Source organism: Sinocyclocheilus rhinocerous, unplaced genomic scaffold, assembly GCF_001515625.1.
Source record: "Sinocyclocheilus rhinocerous isolate Xijiao unplaced genomic scaffold, SAMN03320098_v1.1 scaffold755, whole genome shotgun sequence".
Taxonomy (NCBI): domain Eukaryota; kingdom Metazoa; phylum Chordata; class Actinopteri; order Cypriniformes; family Cyprinidae; genus Sinocyclocheilus; species Sinocyclocheilus rhinocerous.
In genome coordinates, this window is record NW_015659385.1 from 446,855 (window position 1) to 465,697 (window position 18,843).

General features: G+C 36.4%; 1 protein-coding gene across 1 annotated transcript in view; it reads right to left on the reverse strand.

Annotated features, from left to right (window-relative positions):
• Window positions 1–2,111: 2,111 nt before the first annotated feature.
• The window catches only part of LOC107723691 (uncharacterized), a 41,160-nt gene continuing 24,428 nt past the window's right edge, over window positions 2,112–18,843 (reverse strand). Inside the window, exons 4-8 of the mRNA XM_016532401.1 lie at window positions 13,258–13,441; window positions 11,143–11,341; window positions 9,156–9,733; window positions 4,554–4,699; window positions 2,112–3,357 (exon numbers count right to left, since the gene is read on the reverse strand). Coding sequence (XP_016387887.1) covers window positions 2,553–3,357; window positions 4,554–4,699; window positions 9,156–9,733; window positions 11,143–11,341; window positions 13,258–13,441 — 1,912 coding nt within the window. The 3' untranslated portion in view covers window positions 2,112–2,552. The remainder of the gene's footprint in view (window positions 3,358–4,553; window positions 4,700–9,155; window positions 9,734–11,142; window positions 11,342–13,257; window positions 13,442–18,843) is intronic.

Sequence of the window (18,843 nt, forward strand, 5' to 3'; positions counted from 1 at the left end):
ATAAATTTGAAAACCTGTGCCAAAATGTTTAGTTTCATGCCGTAAATACATATTAAATCTTTAAAACATCTAGTGGATTCCTTAACCACTGGTTTGCTGTTGGTACATATTTATACTTTCATGTATTTCTCCATTAAAAAGACAGTTCATACAGTAATTATTATTTACTCGCCCTCATGTCGCTCCAAACCTGTCTGACTTACTTTCTTCTTGGAAACACAATATTTTTTGTCCATGCAATGTCAACAGGGGACTAGTGTTGTTTTGGACCCCATTGATTTTAATTGTGGAGAAAAATCACTGTAAACATCTTCAATATCTCTTCTTTTGTGATGCACAGAAGAAAGTTATACAGGTTTGGATGAGGATGAGGAAATAATGACAGAATGTTAATTTTTGGATTAGTACTTGAGATCAAAGTGATTTATTAGTGCAGATTTGACCGCTGGTTTATCCCTTCTGCTTTTCGGTTCATATGTTTCTTTCCTTTTGTTCTGGCTCTTATGTTGTTGCATGCAAAAATAACACTAAAACCTTCCAAACAGATGTTTTCAAAGGACAAACTGCCAGTGCATTTGTTTTCCTTTGTAAAGGTTTATGGCAACTTTTAATGTTCCTCCGTTTTGTTTGTGGATTCTTAGTGCATTGACTTCTTTTCATTGCTCTTCTTGTTGTGGCTTCTTTGTGGGTGCATGTTTTATCTGCTCTTTCAGTGTTTTTGGGGGGCTTTTACTTAAAATGGTTAAAAAAGAAATTCTCTGCAATAATGCGTTGTATTCTTTGTTTCTCTCCAAAGACAGATTTCTCAGAGAGAGATTTCTTAACTTTTCTGAGTATTTGCATTTGAAATGCCTGTGTTCATGTGGTGTTTCGACTTTCGCTTTTCACTGGGAAAACATTCGCTTGTTCACTAATGTTATGTAATAAAGATTCACACTGGGAATAATGTTCTCAGAAAATATGGAGTCACTTGAGAGAGATGGATACTTGTCATTTTTAATTGTAATTCACAATATTTTACACAACAGAAAAAAATATTAAATTAGGATTTTTAAGAACGGAAAAAAAGTATTTTATCAGCTTGACTGGTCTCAGCTCTCAGTCCTGGCAGGTTCAACTCTTTTCATTCTGTAATGTGGAAGCTACAGTATGATATTTCTAACAGTATCAGTGCCATCGGTAAAAACAGTAAATATTCATGTTGAAACCTAAACACCTAAATCCAGTGATATTGACAATTTCTATCCATCAGTATTGAGTTTATACATACAGAGAGACCAGAATGACTGTGATTGATTGCTATTGCTGAAGTCAACTGTGGTTCTTTTTCTCTTAAAGCTAAAACAATCTTTAAAACAAAGTACAATAAAGCTTTGTAAACTGCAGAACAACGTCCTCGGTCCAGTTTTAGGACCTTCATATTAAAGTGCATCAAACAAAAAAATTTAATGAGTTGTCATAAAGCACAGTCTGTATGTCAATGGGAAGTCAGAATATAATAGCAGCTACTGAAAAATTATACATCTGTTTCTCAATTTGACATAAGGCCTGATTCGTGGGTAAAAGGAGAGGAAAAACTTGAATAAAATAGTACAAAGGACTCATTCAGTATCAAAGAAACAAAGGCACATATTTTCTCCCCCTCAGAGATCACAAAGAAAACCAAAATTGTAATTATAAGCTACATCATTTTGGGGGGAAACATCCAATTGACATTTTTTCTATTTGAAGATCTAGTATATATAGCCACAGATGGTTTCAGCACAACCATTAATGTGGCAATGATAATATTACTTGATGCTACACCCTCATTAGACTGTGGAGAAAACATACCAAAAAATGTTTGTTACATCACCGATCACAAGAATATGCGTACCTGTGAATAAAAACAGCTCGACTGCTGCTACATAATACAATAAAGATTATTGCTGTTTTGTAAACCAGCACAGTGATACAAAAATGAGAACTGCTCCTGAATGGCAGTGGGGAAAGATGGTAACGGAAGAGAGAGAGAGGAAGAGGGAATTACAATGATCTGAAAACAAATCAGCTTTACCTCAGTCTTCACACAAAACAGGTTTCCACTCTCTTGTGCATACTAAAAAGTCCACAAAGTCCATCTAATAACAAGCATGTTCCCTCATGCTTATCACAAATACCTCTTCACAACAGAACATTTCTTCTCAGTAGAAAACTGGTCGTACAATCAGTGTTTTACAAGTGCAGCAGTGAGGTGCCTAACAAGGCCCTCATTTTGGTATGCCAAAGGGGCATTACTTTTTGCTTGACAGTGGATTTTTCCTCTTCCCAAATGTCATTTACTTGCTTTCCACTCATACAAAGTGCCCTCTTGCAGTCTATATTAATATTCAGTCAAATCACAGTAAAACCTTGCAATGTAATAGTCCAGTGGTAATGAAACATCTACTTAGATACGGTTTCCCCACACAAATACTGTTCGCTCAACAAAATATAGATTTTTTTTATTTATTATTATTTACATCAGAGTTATACTGGGAAGGGATGAGGGATGTGTTGCTAAGGGCTCAGTCTCAGGACCGGCTCTGGGTTGTGTTAATCATGATATTTGGGAGAGCGTTGCGTCTCTTTCTCCAGGATCCCAAATCACAAGCGTATCTCTTGATCTGACGAAACCACTGCTGAGTGCGAGGTTTGTCGCAGGCACGGAAAACGAAGGCCTCGCGTCGGATGTCCAGCACCTCGAAGGTGTCTTCACAGTCGGCGTCGGCGGACACCACGCAGTTCGCCAGATGGATTGGCTCCCGTAACACACTGAACTTCCCGCTGCTCTTGTCCTTGATGAGCACCAGTACACCGTCCTGCACCGTCTCCGAGGTCTCCAGACTCCCTTCAGTCACCGTGTCTGCATTGCGCAGGGTGCGTACCATGAGTAAACTCTGAACGTTCTGGAATTTGAGGGATTTGCTTCCCTTCTTAAGCCACTGGCCATCGGCGGGCTGCGCCAACTGGAGTGGCCCCTCCATGATGAAGCGCGTGCTCTCTCGCGTCCAGCCCACCGTCTTCATCGACAGCTCTCTCATCTCAATGTTGATGACTTCTCGGTTCTTGCGACTGTCGCGCCGGAAAGAGCGCAAGGACCATGTGGCGGTCCCCTCCTGTTTGGTCTTCATGTTGATGTGCTCTAGATGGGACTCCACGCGGCTCTTGGCCTCTTTTAAGCGGGAGTAGTCTGGATGACATTCGTTGGTGACCTTGCTGATGCGACTTAGCAGTAATGGGTACTTGGTCACACGCTGAAGCGGCGCCATGAGGAAGGAGCGCAAGTTCATGCGCCTGAGTGCTGTGTTGTCATTCTGGGACACATCGAGGAATATCCTGAGGGATGTAAAGGAGCAAACTTTGATATACTTTTAACTTGAGTCACATATTGCATACATAACATGCAAGAGTTCTGGGCTAGTTCACTGTCACTTGGCTCACTACGCACTGCAAACGTAAACATTTTGTGATGTATTGAACATTGTGGGTATACATTTTTAGTGCTGAGTCATCAAGTTAACTAGCTAGTTTATGAAATTATGGCTTAATAATAATTTCCAGTTATTATTGCAAAATAAAAACCTAATAAAAAACTTGATTTTGGCAAAAAAAAGCTTTAACCACTTTACTAATTACAACACTTAACATTTAACGAAAAATTGTTCTTTGTAAAAAAAAAACACTAGAGACCTTTCTTACATGTATAAACACACACACTGATGGTGTTCTGAAATGAGGAGGCAAATATTTTTTTTAAATCAATTTTTAAATCAAATGTAGTCACATTGTCTTGTTTAAATAAACATTACTTTCACTATTAGAAAAAGAAAACAATTTTGTTTTATATTTTTACATTAACAATGTAATCAATACTCTATTTATTAAAGCCAAGTATGAATCTCATTAAGATGTGTTTTTAAGCATTTTACATTTATTCCAAAATAACTCAAGGCAGTAACAATTTAAACAACATATTTTATTTGTGAACTTATGTTCAGCTATTCTTTTTAATAGTTAACTTGATCAATGTTATAGACTATATAGATTAATTATATTAATTACTAATTATTAATTATATTAATGACTCGGGTCATCAGTCATCAAAGCTCGGTAAATATTGGTCACAGACACAGATTTACTTTTACCAAGCTGATTACTCACTAAAAAACCCCACAGATCATGTTTTCATGCCATTTTACACATCATTTTGATATAACAAACAACTTTTTTAAATTAGTCTTCCCATTAATGCCATTATATTGTTCATTCAAAGTTTCAAACTGATTCACGAACGCACACCAAAACAAGTGACGGGATTTATCTCATGAACCAATCACAGACGAACATAACCAGTCATGGTTGTCACTGTTATTAATGGTGAAACTAGTGCAATATTAAGTGCATAGTGCATGTACAATCCTGAAGGATTATATTTGAAAAGACCTACTAACTGATGCTTAACTACCTTTATTTGTAACACTGAATGACAGTGGAAAACCAGTTAAGCAGTTTATATTATGTATTATGTGTACCTAAGAAGCTCTTTTTCTTTCTCCAGTGTGTTGAGCATGTTCACAGATGTGGACTGCTGCAGGCAGTAGGTCTGAAACGCTGGAAGCATGTTGACAAACTCCAAGAAGATTTCTCCAATGCACGCAGTCTGCAGGTCCTCATCGCCCTGTGGGGAGACAGTCACTGTTTAATTTAGGTTTGCCATTGCCATTACTTTTTCTTTGAGCAGGTATTACTCCAGTCTTCAGTGACACATAATCATTCAGAAATTATTCTAAAATGTTGATTTGGTGCTCAAGAAACATTTCTTATTATCAGTGTTGAAAACAGTTGTGCTACTTAATATTTTTGTGGAGACCGTTATAGATTTTTTTTTCAGGATTACAGGAATATTTAATAGAAAGTTCAAAAGAACAGTATTTATTTGAAATAGAAGAAACATTGCATTTATATACAGTATATATATATATATATATATATATATATATATATATATGCAATAAATATAGACACACTTATGTCTTTGCTGTCAATTTAGATAAATTTAATGCATCCTCACTAAATATATATACTGTAATTTAATATACAGTCTAATGCAGCGTTTCTCAACTGGTGGGTCGTGACCCAAAAGAGGGTTGCAAGACCGTTCTGAGTAGTTTGAGGAGTGTATAGTCAAATAAACAACATCAACAGCAAAAAAGTAATTCTAAATCTGATGTGAAACTTTTATTTTGAAAGACATGCGTGAAAGCTGTTGACACTTCTGTCATTTTAAGTAAATGCAGATGCAGTTTAAGTAAAGAGAGCCTGAGAAAAACACGCTGTCCCGATTCAATATCTGCAGTCAGATGAGATGTTGTCAGGCTTAATGTCAGTGTCATTATTCTGTCGTCGTTTTCGTAACTTGTTACACAATAAAAAGTCTCACACTCATGTTGTTTCAAACCTGTATGACTTACTTTCTTTTGTGGAACATAGAAGGTATTTTGAAGAATGTTGGTAACAAAGCTGTTTTGGTTTCCAATGACTTTCATTGCATGAACAATAAATACTGAGATGTTTCTCAAATCATCTTCTTTTATGTTCCATAGGTTTATGTTAGGCTGTTGTAGCCTAAACATTTAAGTGTAAAAAATGTTATGTTGAATTTTCTTTAAAGCTGCTATTTAATGTCTACTTGATACTTTTCACATTTAACACAATAATAGCTTTAAAGGGGTCATATGATGCGATTTCAAGTTTTCCTTTCTCTTTGGAGTGTTACAAGCTGATTGTGCATAGATAAGATCCCTGAAGTTGCAAAGACTAAAGTCTCAAAACCAAAGAGATATTCTTTATCAAAGTTAAGACTCTGCCACGCCCCCCTAAAACTGTACTGTTTGCAGTCAAAAATGATTGCATTGGAAAATTGTACTCTTTTTTCAAATCTCACTCAAGATCTTAGCTCATTATTTGAGATATCAACCTCAAATTTGGAACACAACTTGTTTACATTTATGGCTTTGGTTTTATCACAGTTTTGGTTAGTCACACATTTTTATTTATTTCATATAAAATGTAAAAATTGCATTTTTGTGCATTTTTCATAATAATATACTTAAACTTCTATAACTTTTTTTTCACTTTTTAAAAACAAAGTTTTAAACTTTTTTCACTTAAAAAGATAAACTTAAGTCTGTGCTCCAAAGCATTCAAGATTTGCAACTGGTAATAAATGGATCATAACTATTCCATGAATATAATTAATATAATTTAATATAAAATCCTCTAAAAATACAAAATATTAAATAATAAAATAAAAACATTGTCAAACTAAAGGGGAATGGGTTTTGTGAAGTCCTCTAAGACATTATATTCATACATAAATAGTATAAATAATAAGGCTATAACAGTATATATATATATATATATATATATATATATGCAATAAATATAGACACACTTATGTCTTTGCTGTCAATTTAGATAAATTTAATGCATCCTCACTAAATATATATACTGTAATTTAATATACAGTCTAATGCAGCGTTTCTCAACTGGTGGGTCGTGACCCAAAAGAGGGTTGCAAGACCGTTCTGAGTAGTTTGAGGAGTGTATAGTCAAATAAACAACATCAACAGCAAAAAAGTAATTCTAAATCTGATGTGAAACTTTTATTTTGAAAGACATGCGTGAAAGCTGTTGACACTTCTGTCATTTTAAGTAAATGCAGATGCAGTTTAAGTAAAGAGAGCCTGAGAAAAACACGCTGTCCCGATTCAATATCTGCAGTCAGATGAGATGTTGTCAGGCTTAATGTCAGTGTCATTATTCTGTCGTCGTTTTCGTAACTTGTTACACAATAAAAAGTCTCACACTCATGTTGTTTCAAACCTGTATGACTTACTTTCTTTTGTGGAACATAGAAGGTATTTTGAAGAATGTTGGTAACAAAGCTGTTTTGGTTTCCAATGACTTTCATTGCATGAACAATAAATACTGAGATGTTTCTCAAATCATCTTCTTTTATGTTCCATAGGTTTATGTTAGGCTGTTGTAGCCTAAACATTTAAGTGTAAAAAATGTTATGTTGAATTTTCTTTAAAGCTGCTATTTAATGTCTACTTGATACTTTTCACATTTAACACAATAATAGCTTTAAAGGGGTCATATGATGCGATTTCAAGTTTTCCTTTCTCTTTGGAGTGTTACAAGCTGATTGTGCATAGATAAGATCCCTGAAGTTGCAAAGACTAAAGTCTCAAAACCAAAGAGATATTCTTTATCAAAGTTAAGACTCTGCCACGCCCCCCTAAAACATCACAATGCACTGGTTCAGCTGGCCAATCAGAGCAGACTGCGCTTGTTGGAAGGAGGGACTTTGTAGAAAACGAAGCGTTTGAGAGAGGCGGGGCATAGAGGACTTACAATAATGTACAGTATTTGAAAAATAATGTGTTTTTTGAACATTAAAGAATGTCAACATATTCTGTTACACCAAATACACAAAATAATGATCTTTAAAAAAAGCATCATATGACCCCTTTAAATTATCTTTTGTGGGTATTTTCAAAGCCAAATTGAGTTTGCGATTAATTAGATTAATTAATCGCCACATCCTGTAATTAGATAAAATTAGATTAGACTTATTAATTAGATAAAAAATTTTAATCGACTGACAGCCTGACAATCGAAAATTTTTAATCGACTGACATATATACATATATATTAGGGGTGTCCTCGTCAGACATAATTACTGACGTTAACACACAGTGAAAATGTGTAACGGACGCCTCGCAGATACAAACGGGGTAAATAATGTTTTATGTTTTGATTAAAAGATAAACGTCTTTTAAGGAGTTAAAATTAAACATCAGCGAAACCCTAAGAATTCACAAAAAATTTTTTTACAATAGTGCTCTCATTATAATGTATATCACAGTAGTTATTAATATTCTGCATTTCTGTTTTGAGCTGCGCGCGCTGAAGATGATCAGTAGAATGAAGCAGCAGGTTTTTAATCAATGGGATTTAACTCATCATTTATCTCATATAGAATACGCTTCGTTATTTATACAACATAACGTTAATATTTCGACTTAGGCTATAGGCTATCTGCACAAAATTCCCCAAATACATGAACGTGTCTGCGCTGCTCTGAATGAACTCCTTTTGTGAACACGTTCTTCACACAACAACGTGCAGAAACACGGCAACTAAACTCTAAAAATTCACAGCGTTTTATTATAATAGTGTTCTCATTATAATTAGGGCTGGGTTTACATAAATTAAACATTGAAGAACAGTAAAAATTATAATGAATATGTTATATGGTGCATATATTTAGCAAAATGCCCCTCTCTACAGTTTAATTTTCTATCTGACTAATGAGTTTATGGTCACCAAATATGTTTTTTTCTGAGATAAATGTGACTTTACGTGACTTTACCTTCGGATGTTTAGTCATGTTTATTTTGTGCTGACACTGTGGAGGAGACGATCAGTCCACGTGCGCTACACGCTGCCGCTTATTGAGGCGCGCCGCGCTACAGCGATCTGTCACTCCACATTAAACAGTGCTAAAACGACATTTATTGTTTAAAGGCACAATATGTAAGATTTTTTTATTAAAATATCCAAAAACCACTAGAACAGTGTTATATATTTTGCTGACTTGTGTACTTACATTATCCCAAATGTTTCGAAGAATGTTTAAATCCAGAGAAATAAGCAATTTTAACTAGTGACACGGACCGTGTCCATAGTGTCATTGTATTATAATGGTTTTCTCATTATAATTTTATGTATATGAGAGTCCCAGTCATAGTTATTAATATTCTGCATTGTTGTTTGTCCTGCTCGCGCTGAAGAGATAATCACCGTAGTACTACAATGAAGCGCTTTACTGCAGCGCAACTCAACCAAATGCATCTTATACGAGATAAATAATATATACACAATATATATAAACCGGCTGAAATGTTATGAAATCACTTGTACCCTGTCTGATCAAAAAAATCCAGTCTTTCACTCTGTCTGTATCAATTTGAGTCTTGTTAAAGTTTTAAATCCCTGCCGCCAAGATGCTCCTCTGTCGGTCACGGATTATGGAAAGTGAAATTTAAATCACCAGCATTCCGTACCTGATCAAAAGCCTGATCAATGCTGTCCTGCAGGTGCTCTGTGAACCTGTCATTGACATCAATGAGCTCTTGAACGTTGCTGAAGACCACGGCCAGCTGCTCTGCTGTGAGCAGCCCTGCACTCTGCATGGGGCAGTAAAACTCTTCCTTGATGATACGCAGGTCCTCGCCATAACTCGACTCAGTGTTGAGAAACTCTAGGATGGCCTCTTTGCGCTCTGTGCGTAGCTTGGAGCAGCGTTCACACATGCCTTCCTCGCGGGCCCCCTCTTTGTGTCCACAGTCGGGACAGGGCTGCTGAGCGTCCCAGGCCCTGAGGGACGGCGAGGGTCTCCTCCAGCCCCGAGCCAGTCCAGGGCCGATGCCGCTGTCCACACGTTCTACCTCGGCTCCGGCACTGTGGCGGGGGCGGCGGGGGTCTTCCTCATCTTCACGCTCATCGCTCAAGCCTACGACACCGCTGTCTGCGCTCAGGCTGCTGACGGTACTCCAGCGGTGCTGTGCTGAGCGCCTCACACCCAGGCCCCTGCTCCTCTCCTCACCTCTGGGCTCCGAGCGGCCTCTGGCTGTGCCTGGCACTGATGACAAAGAACAAACAAACCTCTGAAGATCAGCTCTCAGAATTTCATAACAGTAGTTACATTAATAACATACAGATAATCAAAAAAGTCTAATAAAACTGTAAAAAAACTTAAAATGTTAGTTTTAAAATCACTTGCATTGGGAGAGTAGAGATAAAACAAAAAGAGACCAGAAAAACCAGCAAAAATTCACTTAAATATTTTAATAGGTGTTTTGAACTTTAAAACATCCCCATGAATTTACCATGGCAGTGGTATATTTACACTGAGTATAAAAAAAAGTTAAATACTGTTAGGGTACACTACCATTCGAAAGTTTGGGTTCAGTAAGATCTTTGAATGTTTTTGAAGGAAGTGAGACAGCAAAAAACTGTAAAACTTACTCCAGTCTTCAGTGTCACACGATCCTTCAGAAATCATTCTAATATGCTGATTTGCTGCTCAAACATTGCTTATTATTATCAATGTTGAAAACATTTGTGCTTCTTAGTATTTCTGTGGAAACCGTGATACATTTTTTTGTGTTGCTGTTCAAGTGAACAGCATTTATTTTGAATTATTTTGTAAAAATGTCTTTACTGGCATTTTCGTTCATTTAATGTATCCTTGCAGAGTAAAAATATTAATTTCTTTCATTAAAAAAAAAAAACTTTATGACCCCAAGCTTTTGAACGGTGTTGTAAATAGCAACAAATAGCTTCTTGTTTACACTAACTGGTAAAATACCTGAGAAATGGTAAATAGAAACCGCCAAATTATCATGTTATAATAACTGAAATTACATATATGATGATAAATCAATACTTTTTAAAATCTATACTTAAAAAAGAAAATTAAGAAAGTTCCTTTTTAAATCTTCTATAACAAATTATCCTGTTTGAAATAGAATAACATAACTGCTCATAATAACAAGGACTGTGCTCTGCCATAATCTATCACTATTTCTTTAGTGCTACATGTTAAGTTAGTGCTACATGATTATCGAAATCCTAAAATAGCCAGAAACAATTAAATATTTTAATGTTTGGTAATACCAATATATTTATAAACAACAAATAATGGAAAATATCCAATACGGTGCTGATACAGTATACAGTGCACCCCTAATTTGATACTAGATATGTATCTGCCTTTACATCTAAAAACTGCTGTGGTGCAGAAAGATAAAAGCAGTCCTCAGGGTAGAGGTCATGCATGTGACGAACCTACAGTAAAAGCCACCTAAGGCCAGGTTTTAGTAAAAGCAGAGTCTCATAATAACAACTAAAGTGATACCCTTGGGTTATAGACAAGCAAGCCTAACATTTTTTTAAATGAAGCATTGTCAGTACAAATCTAGGACACGAGTTAAGTTTACTTACAGCAAGAACTGTGAGCAAAGCTTAGTGCAGCTGAAAGAGTCTTACCACTGTCCCTGTCTCTGCGGTGAATGTGCAAACGTGCCGCGGCGGCGATCTTCATCTCTAGCTGCTTACGCTTGGTGGCGTCTGCAGGCATGGGGTCGCTGTAGTGGGGCCGCAGGCGGCACTCACGCTGGGCCCTCACTGACTCAGCCAGCTCATAGGCCGCGTCTGAGCTGGAGCGTCTGCAGCCCGCCCCAGAAACCTGCTGATAGGATGGAGATCTGTCAATCAACAGTGCACATGGTAACAGTGTAAAACCTCAATGAAGGCAGATTTGATCCCTAAGCACATATGAGAATATGGAACCACTAACTGTTTCAGACATCGATCAGAGTCACTGCATTACCGTACATCCAGAGGGTGTAACGATACCAAAACTTTTAATATATTGTGGTGGTAAGTGGAAAATTCTTTGCTGTGGCTTTTCATGCCCATTTACTGTTTATTAAAAAGTCTACTGACAGACTCCAAAGACATAAAATTCATCTCTTTTCTAAATAGAAATAATTCGGAAACCCAGTTTCCTTTTAAAACTGGCCTGCCGGATGGTTTAAAGTCACTATTAATGGGACGGTTCATACATAATTCTGTAATCATTCACTCAACCCCATGTTTTCCCAAACCTGTATGACTTACTTTTTCTGTGGAACATAAAATATGACATTTTGATAAAGGTCTCAGTGTTTTTTGTCCATAAAATGGTAGTCAATGGTAAACAAAATAGTTTACGCAGAACAAAGTCAGTCCTAATTTTCCTAAGGAAGGGCTTTCCTAACCCTTCCTAATCTTATTGTAAATAACATACCTACGGATACTATTTCAAATAAAAAAATTGGGTCCCACTTTATATTAAGTGGCCTAAACTGATATGTACTTGCATTTAAATTAATCATTTGGTACAATGCACTTATTCTGTACATACATTATATTAAAAAAAAAACAAAAAAACACCTGCATGTAATTAAATCAGTAATTCATTTCTGTAATTACATTTATAATTACACTGTTGACCCACCCTTAAACCTACTCATACCACCAAACCTGTCCCTGGCCTTACCCATATCCCACCTCAATAGCAGCAGAAGTGTTTTGCAATACAATATGAGCACAATAAGTACATTGTAGTTATTTTTTGATGTAAGTACATAGTAGTTAAGGCCCTTTAACATAAAGTATGACCAAAAATGTGTCTTTACAATATTTCACACTCCTCACACAACTGTCCTTTTTGGCTAAAATCACCAAGATCATCTATTTGAACAATCCCTGCAAATAGCTGTAATATTTTGTGTGCTCCAATAAAGTGTGAAAATCAAGTCAATCACTTTATTTTCCAGTCTAAATTTGTTTCACTCTTAACTCTGTCAGATATCAAATGTGTTGACTTTAAAGGCATTCACACTGACTACATCTGCTTCAACTGACTCAACTGATATCCTTTCACCTTTTAAACATCTGCAATTCCAAAACAACATTTCTAAGTCAGTAATATTGTGTTTCAAATGCTTCTGCTATAAACACACATCTATGGTGTAAAACCCTCAAAAGGTCGCTCGACAGCATTAGGTTCTCAAGTGTTAGCAATGCACGAGAAACAAGACACCGTGGCTTCAGGTGACGTACAGAATTATTAATAAGGCAGCTGTTATCTTAATTAAAGACACAGAAATGCAGAGGCAGAAGAAGCATCTGTGCGCAACGGCTGACCAATGAATCATAGCAACATTACACATGAATGCCAGCATTCCTCGATATCACCCTTAACCTTAAAAAACATACAGCCAGTCGTATGGCGTGAATGAATGTGGCGCAATGAAGAGCTGGCTGGCATCTCAAGCAGCAGAGAGCATCAACACACAACCTGACATACAGTACAGAAGAAACGTAAGGCAGTTACCACCATGAAACCTGGTTCTAATCCTCCCTGCGTGTTGCTCTTAGCTGCGGCTCTGTGCGCTCCGCTGCATGTCTGCAGTCGCCTCTACCGTGCAGATTCCCCTGCAACCTCAGCTTCCCATGCACCCTGATCACATTCCCATATATGCATGACAGCCGCCGCTGTCCTCGTTCAGAGGTGATAATAAGCAGAGGTGTGCATGAGACGGCAGCATTCCTTACGCATTCTGTCGCTGCTTTCCCCCGTTGTCCCACGGGCTCGGTGCAAGCCTCCTCTCCGCAGGCCAATGTTGTCATGGCAACGTGGGCAGACTGATGGCTGGGCTGGGGAGCAGTGATGTCACTGACGTCATTCTGCTCACGCGACAATCGGACGGGAGACTCGGCTGCAATCTCTGCACTGCAGCTGGAGCAGCGAGGGAGAGAGAACACAAAGGGAGGAAAATGGGAGTGTTGAATTGGAATTACAAGTCCTGATTCTCCGCTCCTTCACGTGCCGTGCAGTCAACCCCCATCCCCTAGAGAGGACCGATGCCCCCCAGACCAGAGGGGCTCACTGAGGACAGCAATTAGACGCATCAATTCACATTAACACCTGAACTCTTCGCTGCAGGGCTCCGAATCGGAAACAAGCACAATCAATGTTTTAGATTTCTTTGTGTGTGCGTCAAGTAGAAAAGGAGCTTATGTATCCGTGGATGACCCCACGCACTGCAGACGGTGAATAAATAACAGCACATAACAGAGATTTTTGGTGTAGTTTTTGTTGTTTTAAGCTTACATATTTTGCATTATTTGTTTTTTTTTTCTTGTTATTCTCACTTAAACCAATTTTACATTGATGTTTTGGATTTACAAGAAAATATACTACTTGATTTCCCAATGGGGTAAAAAAAAAGTATTATCTTATATTATTCTGCTTTAAAGGTAAATGTACATTACAAGTTTGGGATAAGTAGATTTTTAGTTTTGAAAGAAATTATTACTTGTATTTAGCAAGGATGCATTAAATTGATAAAAGTGACATTTATAATGTTACAGAAAATTTCAATTTCAAATAAATACTGACCTTTTGTACTTTCTATTCATTAAAGAAGCCTGAAATGTATCACGGTTTCCACAAAAATATTAAGCAGCACAACTGTTTTCAACATTGATAATAATAAGAAATGTTGTTTGAGTACCAAATCAGCATATTAGAATAACTTCTGAATGATCATATGACTGGAGTAATGACTGCTGAAAATTCAACTTTGGCATCACAGTAATAAATTACTTTTAAAATATATAAAAATGAAATACTTTTTTTTTTTTTTTTGGTAATTTTTTTTTTTTATTTGAATATTTTTATTACATTTTTGATCAAATAAATGCAACCTTGGGGAGCATAAGAGACTTTTAAAAACAACATTACTGATCTCAAACATTTAAATGGTACTGTATCTTATTTTAAAGATTTATTTATGGGCTTTTTATGCCTTTGTTTGGACAGGAAAGTATAGACAGGAAATCATTGGGTGGAGAGAGAGGGGAGCAGGATCGGCAAAGAACCACGAGATGGGATTCGAACTCCGGTTGCTGCGAGCGAAGTTGCGCTGTATGTCGGTGCACTAACGACAAGGCTATTGGCGCCGACACTGTATCTTATTTTAAAGATATTTAGATATTTTTACTGGAAAACAAGAAAAAATTGTGAAAAAGACAAGTTTTTTTGCAGTGTATCAAATCAAAAACATTATTTAAAAATTATTAATACATTTGTGAATGAATGCTGATGGCTGTGCATTGATTGTTGAATAAACAGACTTTTAAATATACTAATCAGCTGTTTGCCCCAGCCATTGTTTGTATACAGACGTCCCTTAGGATTAAAAAACAGGTGTTTTGAGTGATTAGTTATAAGCTCTTAATTGCCTCTTCCACATCATTTCCATCTCCTTTGATGCTTCAGTTCCTCAGAATCTGATAATACTGCGCTCATCACTGTCATAAATTTGCATAGACGCCATCTGAGAATAGTGCTGACAGCACAGCCATGAGCTCTGAAGCATTCAAAAGAAAACACAAAGACAAAGAAGCCATGACATCTCACTAGGAAAAGGAGAATCACAAAATGCAAATGTTAATAGCTGGTGCGCGTCAAATATCCGTTTTAATTCTAACAATAAAATGTGGAAGAGTTCATTCACAAACCTGTAGCCGTGAACTGACAGTAATTAATATAACGCTCTAAAAGTGGCAATAAAACCAATGTCTTTCACACGTGAATGAAATTGTCATTAAAGCACTACAGATATATTACGTGTCATTTCAGCAGTCCTGTGTATGGCCATTAATTGGATTTGTAATTTATTAAGACATATAAAGGTGTATAAAAACTCTTATTCCACTGTACTGACAGGTTTTTATAAAAGCACTTTTAGGATGATGTTCTATTATTTATTTAAAGGTTTTGTCCACCTATACTGACTCAAATCATCAAAAAAAAAAAAAAGATAGAGAGGACCGATGCCCCCCAGACCAGAGGGGCTCACTGAGGACAGCAATTAGACGCATCAATTCACATTAACACCTGAACTCTTCGCTGCAGGGCTCCGAATCGGAAACAAGCACAATCAATGTTTTAGATTTCTTTGTGTGTGCGTCAAGTAGAAAAGGAGCTTATGTATCCGTGGATGACCCCACGCACTGCAGACGGTGAATAAATAACAGCACATAACAGAGATTTTTGGTGTAGTTTTTGTTGTTTTAAGCTTACATATTTTGCATTATTTGTTTTTTTTTTCTTGTTATTCTCACTTAAACCAATTTTACATTGATGTTTTGGATTTACAAGAAAATATACTACTTGATTTCCCAATGGGGTAAAAAAAAAGTATTATCTTATATTATTCTGCTTTAAAGGTAAATGTACATTACAAGTTTGGGATAAGTAGATTTTTAGTTTTGAAAGAAATTATTACTTGTATTTAGCAAGGATGCATTAAATTGATAAAAGTGACATTTATAATGTTACAGAAAATTTCAATTTCAAATAAATACTGACCTTTTGTACTTTCTATTCATTAAAGAAGCCTGAAATGTATCACGGTTTCCACAAAAATATTAAGCAGCACAACTGTTTTCAACATTGATAATAATAAGAAATGTTGTTTGAGTACCAAATCAGCATATTAGAATAACTTCTGAATGATCATATGACTGGAGTAATGACTGCTGAAAATTCAACTTTGGCATCACAGTAATAAATTACTTTTAAAATATATAAAAATGAAATACTTTTTTTTTTTTTTTTGGTAATTTTTTTTTTTTATTTGAATATTTTTATTACATTTTTGATCAAATAAATGCAACCTTGGGGAGCATAAGAGACTTTTAAAAACAACATTACTGATCTCAAACATTTAAATGGTACTGTATCTTATTTTAAAGATTTATTTATGGGCTTTTTATGCCTTTGTTTGGACAGGAAAGTATAGACAGGAAATCATTGGGTGGAGAGAGAGGGGAGCAGGATCGGCAAAGAACCACGAGATGGGATTCGAACTCCGGTTGCTGCGAGCGAAGTTGCGCTGTATGTCGGTGCACTAACGACAAGGCTATTGGCGCCGACACTGTATCTTATTTTAAAGATATTTAGATATTTTTACTGGAAAACAAGAAAAAATTGTGAAAAAGACAAGTTTTTTTGCAGTGTATCAAATCAAAAACATTATTTAAAAATTATTAATACATTTGTGAATGAATGCTGATGGCTGTGCATTGATTGTTGAATAAACAGACTTTTAAATATACTAATCAGCTGTTTGCCCCAGCCATTGTTTGTATACAGACGTCCCTTAGGATTAAAAAACAGGTGTTTTGAGTGATTAGTTATAAGCTCTTAATTGCCTCTTCCACATCATTTCCATCTCCTTTGATGCTTCAGTTCCTCAGAATCTGATAATACTGCGCTCATCACTGTCATAAATTTGCATAGACGCCATCTGAGAATAGTGCTGACAGCACAGCCATGAGCTCTGAAGCATTCAAAAGAAAACACAAAGACAAAGAAGCCATGACATCTCACTAGGAAAAGGAGAATCACAAAATGCAAATGTTAATAGCTGGTGCGCGTCAAATATCCGTTTTAATTCTAACAATAAAATGTGGAAGAGTTCATTCACAAACCTGTAGCCGTGAACTGACAGTAATTAATATAACGCTCTAAAAGTGGCAATAAAACCAATGTCTTTCACACGTGAATGAAATTGTCATTAAAGCACTACAGATATATTACGTGTCATTTCAGCAGTCCTGTGTATGGCCATTAATTGGATTTGTAATTTATTAAGACATATAAAGGTGTATAAAAACTCTTATTCCACTGTACTGACAGGTTTTTATAAAAGCACTTTTAGGATGATGTTCTATTATTTATTTAAAGGTTTTGTCCACCTATACTGACTCAAATCATCAAAAAAAAAAAAAAGATATTAACACTATGATTTAAAAAAAATCATATCAGGACAATAAGTTCCCTTGAAATGTGCTCATCCATTCTAGGCAATAAGATAAAGTGACTGTAAGCTTAAATAAGAGCATTGCCTTGTGACTTGTTCTTCTTTCTTCTATCAAGCAGACAATAAATGAAAATAACTATATAAAAGTCTCATAAAAAAGACCTGGAAGCCTCGGGCTGCTCTGTAGTAAATGAATACCCTCACTTGAGGCACTACGGGACAGCTGGGATATTGGATGTTATATTTAGACGGTTCCCAGCCTGGATTGAACTCCTGCCCTGGAGGAACATAACACTAGAGAAAGGCTCTGTAATGTCGAAAAGCTTCTGACGCACCAGCAATTAAGCTCTGTACTATGTCTGGAGCAAAAGTGTCTGAAGGGAAATCTATACAGATTTATGCATCCATGCTAAATTTGAGAAGACTGTCAGGGCCAGAGTTATGTTCTGTTATGTTAATCACATTTCTGTCAGGTTCGCATATTTTAGGCTTGTGTGAGATTGTGTGTGTAAAACATGCTGTTGGTGGACAGGTGTGAACCAGACAACTGCCACAACACAACCACAGAAGAATCCATATACAGTTACTGAAGTGAATCAATGGGGAATTGATGGGGTTTGTTGCTATAGTATTTACTATAGTCTTTACCTTTGTCTTTACTATAGTATTTACCTTTGATTGTTGCTACTGCAAAAATCTGGGGCCGGATTCACGTAAGAATGTTCTTAAGTGCAATTCTTGAAAAATTCTTAATAAGTTCTCAAATATATTCTTAAGAACATCTTAATTTTTTTTCTTAAGAAGAAAATAACAGTCGTTATCTGAGTGAATACATGACGCACTAATAAACTCACACTTTATTGTCTTTTTGCGCTTCCTGCAGATTACCCTAATAATCTTAATAAGCACGCACATTATTTTCGCCGCGAGTTTGACTGGCACTCAGCTTCACGTTTTTAATGCGCCGTGTTTTTGAACAGTTACTTTTAAAATAGCCTGTCTCAAGCTGCAGCGATATGTTTCATTCATTTTTGTGCTGTGTTTTTGCGCTCTCATCTGAGTGAACGCTTCCGGTATGTGTGTCCGCGCTGCTACAGCAAACGCGTCCTGTGCATTCATGTGCGCTAAATACTGCCAAAGATTATGTCGTATTTATAAGCTAAAATTAAAAGCGTTCAATTAAAGCTCCCTATCTGACTCATTTTAGAGTTGCTACTGAGTTTTGAAGTCAGCAAAAAGTAGCGTCACACATAGGCTAATCATGACCGATCATTGTTATCAGTCATCGCTGTCACTTCAGAAAACT